Source organism: Neolamprologus brichardi, chromosome 20 (assembly GCF_056152115.1).
Source record: "Neolamprologus brichardi isolate AB-2024 chromosome 20, ASM5615211v1, whole genome shotgun sequence".
Classification (NCBI taxonomy): Eukaryota; Metazoa; Chordata; class Actinopteri; order Cichliformes; family Cichlidae; genus Neolamprologus; species Neolamprologus brichardi.
The window spans coordinates 16468377-16482500 of record NC_142123.1 but is presented as its reverse complement, the minus strand read 5'-3'; the positions used below and the strand labels follow the sequence as shown (position 1 = coordinate 16482500).

Sequence of the window (14124 nt, the reverse complement as noted above, 5' to 3'; positions counted from 1 at the left end):
TCTGTTAATGTCTTTAAGGTGGGGGTGCTCCGTCTCCGGGCTGGGACCCTGACTGGGCCTTGGGGGCTTGGGTCCTGGTTGGTGTGTCGCCAAGATTGTGGGCGGGTGGGTGCATGGGGGTTCAGCCCTGGCGCGGGGGGCCATCGGTGCATTGAGCCAAATGGGGGGCCCTTCAACTGGGGTGGATGCTGTTACATCCTTGCAGAAGTTCTCTGCTGCTGCTGTGGTTCCAGAGTGTGGTGGTGCCCCTCCCTTCCTTCCCTCCCCATCTCCAGCTGCCTCCCTCTTCCCACCACAATCACCAACACACGCATGGCCTTGGGGTGCAGGTGTGTCACCAGGGTGCAGGGGAGGCATCCCCCCCCCCCCCCCCCCACACACACACACACACACACACACAGCTCTGTCCCCTTCTGGCCTCCATTTTATTCCACAACTTCTTTATTCCACATTACTCACACTCTCATAACATACATATAGGACCTTGGGGGTGGGCACGCTACAGGGCATTCATAAGACCATTTGTGTATACAACCTCACCTCTGGCCCCGGTGCCCACCTCTCAATTTTAAATACATGTAGACATTGAGGGTTCTCGGGGGGGGGGGGGGGGGGGGGGGGGGGCTATGCGCTTACCTACCGCTCTCTGGCAGGTAGCTCCATGCCCTCCAGGGGTTTAAATGCACCTTAGAACACGCATGCCTCAACACTACATATGAGCGGCCGGAGGGAGGTTTGGAGTCTTCACACACTCCCATTGCCCGTCGGGGCTGGAGGGGCTGGGAGGAGGAGCTGGCCGTCAGGGTTAGATTCACACAGACTGAATGACGACTAGTACGCGCTGACTCCACAGACAAGGTACGAAAATATGTCAGGCTACGTCAATAGCGGTTGGTCTTCAGGGTTTCTACTCCACGGCCGTATTTCATATGGGTCCACATTTCCAATGCACCGCTGCTTCGCCTCTGAACGCAATCGGTCTCTATACAGTCCATTCTCTTTTGAGCTGCTTTTAAGCATCTTTCTTGTAGTTGTCGTTCCAACACAGTGTGTTTGTTTTGATTCGTAGACCCCGAAAATGGCGCCGCGCTCCCACAATGCATTATGGCGTGACGTTAACTCCAAAGCCCTATTCTCTTGCCGGTCGTGCAATCGAACATTGCAGCCGATCACACAGCAAATACGAACCATGGCTGTTGTGTGTTAGTGATGTGTCGGTCGCGAACGAAATGGCTCTTAGAGCCGGATCTTTGATCTGAACGACGCAAGCCGGCTCCTTATCGTGAGCCGTGGGTTTTTTTTTCTTTCGCTCACCCTCTCTCTCGCACTTTTTTTCTGCTTCACTCCGCACGCGAGCCTTGTGCTTTATGTTGGGGGGGAGGGGCGGTAGTTACACTCAGTAGCACAGGAACAGAGCGGGAGGGAGAGAGAGAGAAAAAACCAGGGACACCAATGTCACATTAGTAAGGTATAGTAATCATCCACAACTATTTTCAGTTGCAGATGATAAAGGATTCAGAAAGTTTTTTCATGCAGGTCCATATGACAGAGAATATGCATGTTGTTTTTGTTTTCATATTATAATTTATATTTAATTGTGTTGTGGTTTGCAGTGTTTTGTGTTGTTTCACTTTAAATTTGTAAAAGGAAAAAAGCTGAAAATGTAAATAGTTAAAAGCTGAACTGTGAATAGTTGGTTTTAGTATTATATGATTTATTTATTACATTTTATGTGGAGTGAATAAATAAAACTATATTTACGGTGGTCCCTAGAGACAAAGCACGTACAAACTTCAAAACATGTACGAACTCTGAAGCATGTACAAACCCTGAAGCACGTACAAACTTAAAACAACTGACAACACAAAACAACAGAAGTGCTCCAGGATGCTAGGCGCAGTGTTGAGCTTTTGTTACCTAGTGGTTACACAAGCCAGCAAGTACCAACAACCGGATTTGGTGTGTGGTAATAACAGGTAAATGAACTTTTTTTTTTTAAATTATTTGAATATATATGAATGCTTGTGTATAAATACACAAACAATACACATATGCTTTCATTCTTTCAATTGTGTAATTTAAGTGATCTAGGTAAGTCTGTTTTGGAAGTTCAGTTCATGCTAGAAATGTGTTTTGGAGTTTGTACGTGTTTTGTCTCTAAGGGCCACCACATATATTTATATATAAACATATATAAATAAAACCACTTTTTTTACATTAGTAATTCCTTTTGTGCATAATTTTATATTATTGTTAATATTAAATTAAAGCAACAAAACAACCTGAAGAGCCGGTTCGGAGCCGAAAGAGACGGTTCTCTAAAAAGAGCCGGAAATCCCATCACTATTGTGTGTGCCTTCACTGGCTTTTCGCTTGCGCTTTGTTTTGACCCCGAAAATGGCGGATCGGGCTAAAATCCTTTCCACGCCCACCCCCGTGACATCACGCTCCAAAGCCCTATTGGGGTCTGGAATGTGGGTCCTCCCTTCTACTGCAGAGTTGGGGGCAGTCTCCTTGTCTCCACCCCAGAAAAAAGGGTAACACCTCCTGGGTCTGGGTGCAGTTTCCCCCTCTAGGGGCAAGGGTACCTAGACCTGGGGTATAGAGTACGTTTGGGGAGTGTGATTGTGTGTACAGTGTCTACTTATGTCTGTCTCGATGTTGGGTGAGTGCTGAGTATATGCATATGTGTGTGCCTGTTTGTCTGTGTCTATATGTCAGGTCGGGTATTAAACGCCACCTCTCTAGGGACATCTCAGGCCCTCCAAGGTATGGAGGCCTATCTCTCCCCACCACTCCCCCTGCCCTTGGCTGACGCCCTCAGACATTGGTGCGTTGGTGATTCTTGGTGTCCTGGGCTGGGCGCTCAGGTATGCACACTCACTCCCAGTGGCTGCTTGTCGAGCTCCTTCGGGGGGTGGGGTGCCCTCGGCCTCTCGGCCTGGGGCTTGGTCCACTCTGGCACAGCTGGCTGCCGGCAGAGCTCACGGGCACGTCACTGCAACCCCCTCTTGCTTCTGCTCCGCGGCTGCTGGGTGACCCCTCATCTGGGGCTCTCCTCAGCTCTTTCCGAGAGAGTGGCACGGTTGTCCCGCGGTTGGTTTTCCTTGGACTCTTGCGCTCTGGTGGTCTCTGGATGTCTAGAGCCTGGATCTCCTTCATACCTGCTTCATGCCCTGGGGGACGCTAGCAGATCATTACATGAAGGAATATTTTGAATTCAAGCGTGCTCATGCTCACAGGTGTACACATGGGTGCTCACAGAGACTAACGACACCTCTTTTGGCTGCTACCTCAAAGCTATGCGCTGTTGATCTTACATGTTGCACAATAATATTCAATATTTAGTATTTACTGTTTTACACATAGACTATCACGATGATGTTGTTTATTATATTGCTCTCTTTTTTGCTTGTTTTCTCTCTCTCTCTTTTTTTTCTCTCAACAGGTGATCCAGGTGATTGATATATATATATGTATTCCCCCCCCCCCTTTTTTTTTTTGTTTTTTGTGCCCTTTATCACCGTTCCTCGTCCCTGCTGTTTTTCTTTCCCTCCCTCTGTTTCATTCTCCCTTTCTTTTCCCCCAGTCATGTCTGTCCCGTATGAAACAACTGAAAATAAAATAAACAATAAAAACGAAGGTCAATCAAATGAACCAATACGGCAAAGCCAGGATGGTCCACTTGGTATAGTAAATCCGTTGGGCATCTTTCTTGGCCTTCAGACAATAATTCTGATGGCAAAAGAACCAAATGGGACAGGCGGGAAAAGAAAAAGAAAATAAAAAATTTAAGTTGGAATACTGAACAAGATGTTACACCCCAGGGGAAACCGGTGTGCAACATTTCATTTCATTTATTTATTTATTTCACACTTGGTACAACAATTCAAACAAACCAACCACACTTTCTATCAAAAAGCACTACAACCATGTCTGAAAAGGAGCAGGAAGAAGAAAATATTCTTATTAAACCCTGCCCCCTATCTACAATCCAATTTATATTACAAGTGGGCACCAAAAATCAGGGAACAAACTAACATTAACATTTATCTCCAGTCCTAACCCAAACCAAACAACAAATTTACAATCAGAATATACAAATTTACAATCAGATGGATCCTTTTTCAATGAACTCCAATTTCATTAACATTCTTCATATTGAGTTATCGTTTTAAGCATGTAACACTTTTTAAAACAATGTAAATTTATACAATTCTTTAAATTATAATGAAGTGAGTTCCACAGTCGTATACCCCTAACCGTTGGACTCATTAATCTTTGTGTAGTCCTAGCTAACTGATGCTTAAAATAAAATTTCCTTCTGCTATCTTCTCCCCCTGAGCACAAAAAAGTACTCTTTGTAACTTAAAGGGCAAAATATTATTTTTAGCCTTAAACATAATTAATAGTGTCTGTAATTTCACTAAATCTAATTTTAATAATTTCGATTTTATAAATAATTTATTTGTATGTTCTCTATATTTAACATTATGAATCATTTGTATCACTTTCTTCTGTAATAAGTTTAGAGGTTTTATAGTATTCTCATATGTATTCCCCCAGACTTCAATACAGTAACTAAAATATGAGAAAAACAATGAAAAATATAAAATGCGCATTGTTTTATAGTCTAATAAATCTCTTACATTTCCCAAAATATAAATGTTTTTAACCATCTTCTTTCTAATACAACACAACACAATGTCTAACACAAGGAAAATTTACAAAAAAAAAAAGGGAAATGCCCCCACACTCCCTGCTCTCAAGGAAGATGAACCAAAAACTGCCACAGTTTTTCCAGTCAGTTTATCAAGTCCCAAAAGGTAGCGGGCGTCAGGGTGAGCATGGCCAAAACAACAAACAAAACTCTCTAGAAATGAAAAGCAACTGGCTTACCCAAAAATACTGGTTTCTTAACTGCCTCCCTAACCAAAAAACAGGAGAAAAGGTTCCAAAAGAAAATGGCTTCTCACCCCTACATTAAAAATATTTACAACTATTTTCAACACAGCAAAAGCTTCCAGAAGACAGATTCACGTGTAGCCACATGCACAGTTTGTTGGGAACAGGAATTTGTAATCATTGTAGTGTCTGTATACGTTTGAAGTAATTCAAACAATGTGGGTCTGGTAGGTGCTAATGCTAACATTTTTTTGTGTGAAGACCCAGTATTGTCATTTGACCATGATTATTGATTTATGTTCAATCTAAAAGATAAAAGCAACACCTGACTAATATTTCAGAAATCTCCCTTTTTTATATTGTACAGATAAAAATATTGTTAATGGGATTCTTGTTTGTTCAAAAAAGTATGCTTATGACGGATATTTTTTTGGCATTAGCAGTTGTTGAGGTGATACAATTTTCACTTAGTTCCAGTGCATTTTCATGTGCCCTACACTGAAGGGCAAAATATTAAATTTTCTTCAGTAATGGTCAGTCAGGCTACATGTGATCTTTAACTAACCTTTTTTGTTGACAGGTTATCATTACTTAGGATACAGTGTGCAATACAAGGGGAATTCAGAAATAGTTACTGGGACTGAATTATTATGTAATAGTTTGTTCATAATTATCTCTTTCATCTTAAATGTAATCCCAACACTGAGAAATACAAAATAGTAACTATTGAGGTTATTTTTAAAGTTGTTACAAAAGATCCAACTACTATCAAGTGGTATCCAATTCATTCTTCTTCTTTACTAACTGCACATTTTTATGCACATTGCTAGCTAATGCTCCTTTATCCAATGACTTCACAAGGATAGGTTTGGGGAACTGTTTCTTCAAACGTCCTAAACTTTGCTCTGCACTTACGATATATTTAAAATGTTTTTTTTTGTTTTTTGTTTTTTTTTTTATTCACTTTATATGGCAGAACCGTAGGGGTGACACAGGATTTTCTTGCTAGAAAAACACATTTTAAGGATGTATATTGACCCTTTGCTGTCTACCATTTTCATTTTTGAAACTGACAGACCTTTTAGAGGTGGTCACGTTGGTTTACAGTGTATGTTTACAATTTTGATATTATAAAGTCCAGTGGTAGAAAATGTTTCACAGTCTTTTCTGGTTCAACAAAATAATTAGCATTTTTTTTAAAGCTTTAGCTCTTAGCAATGTAATGTGTGTTCTTTATTAATCACCAGAACATGTTGCATAAAAAGAGATGATGTGTGCTAAAGTCAGGGTTTAAAAGCCAGACAGTGTTTTTTGTTTTAGTTTTTTGTTTTTTTACACAACAACAGAACGACTGCAGGTGTCTGTAAATTGCGGTATTTGAGAAGAGGAGCAAGCATTCAGAAGAGGAGAAAGCATAAAGGGGGTGACTTTTTAAATGTGTCAGGTAATTTAAAATGCAAAGTTTTTATCAACTCAACAAACATCAGCAAACACACAAACTTGTGTGCAGCGTGCAGTTTGTCACACAGTATGTTGCTAGCGCAAGCTCCAGCTGCTGTATTTCACAGGGAAAGAAAAGAAAGAGAGCTAACTTCACTCAGAGATGGAGAAATATAAGAAAGACAGGAGAAGAGAAGAAGAAGAGAGGAAGAACTGCTCAGTGAGATTTGATAAACTGGAAATCCTCATGTTTTTAAGTTAGATATTGGGTCTGTACATGTGACATAATATTTTTTCATGTTGTGAAACATGCTGCAAAACAAACTGAGGCAGACTAATTGTGCTATTTAAAGGCTGCATGAAAATCCTCTGCAGGTTAATGCAAGATAGCAAACTGGTTAGTTTGCTGTACTGTGATGGATTTAAAGTAAAAAAAAAACAGTGTGTGACTGGAGTGGCTGTGGTTTCTTGGTCAGAGTTAGGTAACCTTCACTTGATGTAACATCAAGTGAAGCAGGGATTCATATGAAATTTAGCGGATGATGCTGAGATTTATTTACTCAATTCCACCTTCATACCAACTTTATACTGTCTAATATAAAGACAGTGTACTGTAAGTATAGAGGATGAAAATCAGGCAGGACAACTCATGAAACATCTTTTGACATCTGGTTGAATACAGTTGTGTATGTCCACAAAGAGCAGCAGCTCAGCTGATCACATCATGCACACTAAGAAAATCTGCCGGAACTCTCAATAAAAATTATTGTGAGTTATGATTCTTTTCCCCACAATGAGCCATTACAACCAACTTCAGGGTTCCCACACGGTGAATCCACTTCACCCTTGACTGTGTTTAGAGGCAAAGTCACCCTCTACAATGTAGGTAACCAAAATAGATATGTATTTTTTAAATTTTCCTATATATTTCCTTACTCCCAGATTCAAGCAGAGTGTAAGCAGAATGAAAAAAAAGGTAAACTGAAGTTTGTATTTGTCATCCAGGGAAGGACAGATTTTGTTTTGAAGTTGTTTTGCTTTGCATGTTTGTTGTCTTTTGCTGTGTTTCATTGTGAAGTGTTTTATTTGTTTTTTGTATTGCATGTTTTGGTTATATCTGTTAATTTGTTCCGGAGAGACTCCGCCCTTCCCCGTTTACTAATGTGACACACCTGAGAGGTGACAGCCGGCGGTGATTTGAAGAGAGTGCTCGGAGACGCAGGAACGCGGGGTTGGTGTAGCAGTACGTGGTGAGGGCATACGACGGCCAGTGTGCGGAGAGACAGAGGGCGCTGTGCTGCTGCTGAAATAGCTTGAGGCCAGAGGACGCTACGGTGGGGGATTAGTTGGCAGCGGGACCGGGGACGCCGCCGGGCTTTCCTTGCCCGTTTCAATTTTCCTGGGCTTTAACGCCGTGGCTGACGCAACTGGACTTTTAGTATTTTATTGTGTGTGTTCTCCCTGGCCAGGGTTGTTTTAATTACTTTTAAACTTTTAAACAGTTTTGTATAATAAATTATATTATACAGATTCATATCGTTCTATTCCCTTGGCTGCTCCACTGATCCGTTTTTTTGGAGGGTTTCCCTCCTCAGAGTAACACCTGGTCAATCCACTTTACATATTCCCATCTAGTGATATTATTTTATCATTATGTTAATTTACCACAAGGTTCAGTTAGCTTTGCACAAAAATGGAAACCTCCAAAGAGCTACTTTTCACCGTGAGTACATTTTTACTTGAGTAAAGAGGTTGAATCAGTACTAGAGTATTTTTTAACAGTATTTGTACTTCAACTTAAGTACAGAATGTTTGTACTTTTGTCAACTCTGTTTATACATACACAAACCTCGTTAACTTTAATATCCGAATTCACCATTGTGACAGGATGTATTACAGAAAATAAGAAACAGCATAACAAGCCCACTTTAATACTATCCACTAGGTGGAGTGGATAGTATTAAAGACAAGCCACCATGTTTGTTGCGCAAGAAGTTTATTGAAGAAAGTAGCTGAAGCGTCAGGTTCATTGATGAAGAAATCCACACAGATATAAATCCTCGATGTTCATCAGGTGAGTTTTAGTTACCTTTGAGGGACAGGATGACGCATCAACTTGTGCAGAGGTTTAAAAATGGAAGGGCATTCCTGCATTATTGTGAACAAACCACAGGACCACACAAACTTTGTCAAAGTTATTATTGTAGAATACTTTGTATTTTTTTTCTTTCATACAGACAAAAGGTGTTGGACTTAATTCCCATTAAATTCTCTTAGATTTCCATACAGACTTGGTCTACAGTATACAGGTGTGTTCTTTCTCATATATAGATATTTATTCGCTTAAATAACAGGCAGATAACTCTTTAATATATTCAATAGTCTTCATGGTTTGTTTTTTTTTCTTTCTTTTTTTTGGTCTTTTTTTTTTTTAATTTCAGCACAGTTAAGGCTGCATTTTCTGTCTGCAGAACAGGACTGTTTTGTGCAAGAAGGGGGACCATTCCACACATAATATTTACAATAGTATGTATAATGAATAATGTAAAAGCCTTCATTTGTTCCTGTGGTAACATGGCAGTAAATACTGGTGGCAGATCTAAAAGAGCAGCCTAAACAGCACATGGAAGCACTGCACTTCTGCAGTCTCTAGCTCTGCATCGCCTTCTGATTCTCCATCTTCTGGGTCCCCACTTTGTCCAGTCTTTCAGACTATAATGAGGTACATTTGTATCTCCTGTTCTCTATTTATAGAGTGGTGTCTCTGGTCTTAAGAGACTGTAAGCATCTCTGCACCTCTGCACACTTCAGGGGCTGTTCACTGGACAGAAAACACAGCCCTCAGAATATGCTCAGGAGAATGTGCAACTGTCTTTCCATCAGTGGGAGCACCGGTGGAGAAAATCAAGAATAATAATCATAATAATAACAATATAATACAAGCGCTTCCATTTTGTTGTTCCTCTCTTTACAAAAAGCAATTCAAATAAAAGAAAGAAACATTTTTAAAAAAAAGTGTAACAGGAACATAGTACCTGTAAATCAAAGATCCACATGTGCACATTTGGGCGATCTGTACAGTGGTGCAGTTGTACAATTTAGAATTTTGATAAATAATTCTGATAAATATATTCTTCTTCACATTGTTTTGTCTTTTGTGAATCTGGCTCACAACATGATGTAACATGGCTGGACAGATGGACAGAGATGGCTGGACAATCAAATTTACACCACTTGAGATTATCGCCCTGTAGTCTGGTGTGTGTGTGTGTGCGTGTTTTCATACATATAGAAAAAAGCACTGATGTAGCTGTGCTGAAATAGAGGAGACTTGAGCAGGATGTGCGCATGCATGCGTGTGTGTCTGTGAGAGACAGAAAGAGAGTGAGCGAGAGGAAGAGAGCAGATGTGGAGAGATCAGTAGCCTAAATGACTTACCAACACATAAAGAATGACATTAATGATACCAAATGCATGCTTCAAAACAGACAGACCAATACAGTGTCACCACCTGCCCCACCCAGCTCGGGTCAGTTTAAGGTGGTGACGATGATGATGAGCATTCAAGAAGACAAGAGTTCTGTACAGGTAAGGGTGTTTCTCAGAAAGCCCTGCGCACTTACTGAAACAGAACAAGCAGGACAGATGCGTTCTCTCGCTGTGGTTTTAATCCTATGGTTGGGTGCGTTTGTCGACATGGCAGTCTTTTGCATATCGTCTGCCCTTGCCTTAGTCTGGCGGTGGGACAGGTCAGCTGCAGGGGAGGTGGAGGGGCAGAGAAAGGGGAGGTAGCAGGAGTTTGCATTGCTTTGAGGTGTCACACTCTGAGGCAACATGAAGTCAGCGGTCCACCCACACCTAGTACAATATGGGATACAGGAGGGCGCGCTCACAGCTGCTCTGGAATGTGATGTTTGGAATGTATGTTCCATGGAATGTCAAGGTGGAGGTGATGTCACTGGTGTCGTCACTATGGTGGATATCTGATTTTTTTTTTTCTCTTCTTTTGTTGTTTTCGGTGGGCTGTGTGCTCATGCAGTGTGTTATGGCCTTTTAGGTTGGCAGCTTAGACATAATGTCTGGCAAAGTGGCTGACTGGGTTTCTTGTAGTGAGTGAGATAAAGGCATGGGTTCAGCAGGAAGTTAGCTTAGTTTAGCTTAGCTTGACATAAAGACTAGAAACAGTTCAGTTCTTCTAGCAGCACGTATAAAGCTCACAGGTTAGATGTGGTTTAATACAGAAGTGTACTTAGCCTGACCCATAAATCACTCTGCATACAAACCTTCCTAAAACCATGACTTATCCTTCTATTTCTAACCATTTCTTTTAGGGATTCTCAAAGTTTAGATGATTGGTTTCCAGCTTAGCAAGCCTACATTTACTTCACTGTTTGCAATGTCTAACCAGATGTTTTTTTATATGGGTAATTGTGGTTAATTGTTTGTTTGTTTTTTAAACACTAGTGAGCTGTACTATTTTTTTACACTGAAATTGAGTTGAGTCATATCTCCTTCTGCACTGCATCACACCATGGTATGACATATTGAAGAGCGAACAGATGTACAGTAATGTAGTTGCTGGCTATGTTTTTAAGGGCTATGACCTGGAAAGGACTTGGTTGATACTTGTGTTTGTTACCAGAGGCTTTGGCCTTATTTCCTGGATGTGTGTTGAAAAGTGAATGAAATGCAGTAAGTTTAAATTCCATGCCCTTTCACCTTTTATATGATGAGGCACCACAACAGCAAACCTTAAGAAAGCTCTGTTGTAAAAACTGTAATAGATCTAGATTAGTGTCACAAAGAAAACTTACTACCTGTTTCATGAGCCTGCTGTCCAGAGTCTGGCTGGGGATATTTTAAGCCCTGAAATCTTTATTGCATCCAGTTTTAATTTTAAAATAATTTCATAAATGAGACTTGGACCTGCATAAACAGCATAAAGTGGAAATAAATGGAAATAATGTGTCAACAACTATGAGACCATTATGGGACTGTGAGGTTTGTGGTGTAGCAGCAGCAGTTCCTCTTGTTTGCTGTCTAAAACATCCTCCTGCAGCACAGTCCACTGTCACCACAATGCTGCTCTTTCTTGTAGCAGTTTGATGTCTCTTGACAGCCAAGAGAGAAGAGATTTTGACCTGCACGTGTCCTGTGTTTTTCAAAGGTTACAGAACCATCAATGTATAGGCTTAACCCCTGTATCAGACACTATCAGCCTTCACTCACTACTATTGTTATATCTGCATTTAGGATGGCATTTACAGATTCTTATCTGTGTGTCATATGTTTTCATAGATATTGTGATGAATAGCTGTCAGACTTTAACTAAGATTTTGCTTGTTTCCCTGGAACAAAACAAAAGCAATAAAATTGCATAACTCAAAAATTTAAAAAGGAGATGTCATGTGGTAATTGGAGTGCTTTACAGGTGTTTCTGAATAGGTTAGGCTAGCTCTTTATGCTAAATGGAGCTAACTAGCTAAAACACATAGCCTTATATCCTTAAAGGTATCCCAATCGATGACCTGTACATAGTAATGGAGGGGAATGCGCAAGGACATAATAACGTTTACAATACGCTCTTCTTGGTTGTACCTGATATGTAAAAGTGAACACTGACATTAGACACGGGCATGTGGTTGAGACAATGAGCAGGTTAAAATGGCACAATCCTTTTGTCTGTGCAGAGGGCGCTGGTTACGTAACAGAGACGACCTGATCATGTGAGCAGGAGGGGCTTCCAACCGAGTGCACGTTAAGTCTTAAAGGGCCTTCGCCTGTGCATTGCGTGTTTGATGGCATTTAAAGGGTTAATGCTTCCCAAGCATTCAGCTTTTTTATCAAAAAGAAAAAAGCTGACACACACGCACCGACAAACTCGTGGACGTAACGCGACAAAATGAGCAAAGGAGGAACAGCAAGAGAGAAGACGATGGGACACGGAACAGAAATGAAGGGACTGGAAGAGGATGTCAGCCATGGAGGTTGCCCAAGGTGACAGGTGCAGATATTCCCCATGCATACTGGGGATATGGCAGGAGGCTTGAAATTAAGTTTACACAGTACGTAGACATGTATATATCCAAATTAACATGACATCTCATACACTGTTCATCTCAGAGCAATATTCTAGATAACAGGTCATGTGAACAAATGGGGCAGCATTCAAACACAAAGTGAGGTAATGAATGAGTTCTGTGTTGTTGCTTCCCAAACATTTATATCTATGTATCTATAGACAGATACATAGATAGAAATGCCCTGATCTTTAAGACATTGTCGCAGCCATTGTATTTAAATGAACAGCAGCCTGTTTTTGTTATGCTTTTGTTTGTTTTTTTTAGAAGAGACAAGACAATACACGTACACACAATGAACGAGAAAGAGGGATGAAAGAAAAATAACTCAAAGTTTCTGAGAAGAAATAAAATGATATATAAGAACGAAATAAATGAGCACCATTATGTTGGGAAATAAATGAATGGGAAATGGAAATGACTGTTAAAGCTTTAACAAAGCGTTTTACTTATATTACAAGCAAAGTAGTGACTTTGAAGCGGCTGCAGAATCTACCCAGATAAATGGTGGCAGATAAATGGTGGTGGAAAGTGGGTGACAACAACATTAATGATGAACACCAATAGAAATGGAGTGAGTCAGCCCCCATAGCCGCATGGCCTTGTTCTGCTGAAGCATTAAGGGATGTGTGGTTTTCTTCTGGATGTCTGCCCCCCACCCCCACCCCCACCCCACCCCACCCCCCACTCAGACCCTGCCAAAGCAGACCTGCAGGTGTGTGTGACAAGAGCGTGCATGAAGTCGGTGTGCAGCTGGGCAGGGTGAGTAGGGTTCCACAAGAGGGGGGTGACAGACTGAGTTGGATGGTTTTGTGGGTAAAGGAGGGGAGGGACTGGGGTGAAGGTGGGGAGTCAGACTGAGAGGGCTGGAGTAAGGGCAAAGGGAGGGAAAGTGGCAACATGTTCTCAGGGAGTTGTAAGCAGAAGTCTCCGGCCATTGTCCACTCCCTCCTTGTCCTTTGCTCCCTCTTGCGAGCTTGTTGAAAGGGCGATTAGATGAAAATGTCATGTGTGTGTCCTCAGCCCTCTCTTGTTCTCACCCTAACTTCATCCCCCCTTTTTCCATCCCCCTCCCAAACCCAAGTTCAGCTCAGTTATAAGGAGGTCTCCACACAGTAGAGATGGGCCGGGTAGGGGGTTGAGGGTTTCACCGGCCTGTCCCTGCCATGATGATTATGGTGGAGGTGGTGGTGGTGATGACGGGGGCTTCGGTTATAGGTGATGACTGCGTTGGTGCTGTTTCGGTTGCTGTAGGCGACCATTGAATCAATGCTGCTGCTGCTGCTGCTGCTGCTGTTGTTGTTGTTGTTTCGGTTGCATGGGGTCACTGGGAGGCTGTACTGGCGGTAGGGACGAGTGGGATGGGTGCGAGGCGGGGGTTGGGGCTGGGTGGGAGGCGGGGGCGGCTTGCGGAGGGCCGGGTGCAGGTGCTGGTATCTGCTGAGTTCTGATTCGTCATCCACATCGGTGTCGTCGATCAGCGGGATGTTGTGGATGAGGTCATTGATGAGGAACTCTGGGTGGACCATGAAGTTGTGGATGGAGTTGCGGGATTCCGGTTTCTCCCGGCCCTCGTACAGTGAACTACGGAATGCTTTCACCACTCGCATCTGCCCAGAAGAAAAGAGATCAGGGAGAGACCACAAAAAAGACAGAGGAGAAAGTCAGAGAAAAAGAAGAGAAAAAGGAGACATGGGAC

General features: G+C 41.9%; 1 protein-coding gene across 3 annotated transcripts in view; it reads right to left on the bottom strand.

Annotated features, from left to right (window-relative positions):
• Positions 1-8527: 8527 nt before the first annotated feature.
• Positions 8528-14124, bottom strand: part of atp2b3b (ATPase plasma membrane Ca2+ transporting 3b) — a 91811-nt gene continuing 86214 nt past the window's right edge. For 2 of the 3 annotated variants that reach the window (XM_087834166.1, XM_087834167.1), the window contains one exon: positions 8528-14035. In XM_087834166.1, the coding sequence (XP_087690292.1) occupies positions 13520-14035 (516 nt within the window). In that variant the 3' untranslated portion in view covers positions 8528-13519. The remainder of the gene's footprint in view (positions 14036-14124) is intronic. The other variant, XM_087834169.1, reaches the window with a different exon arrangement.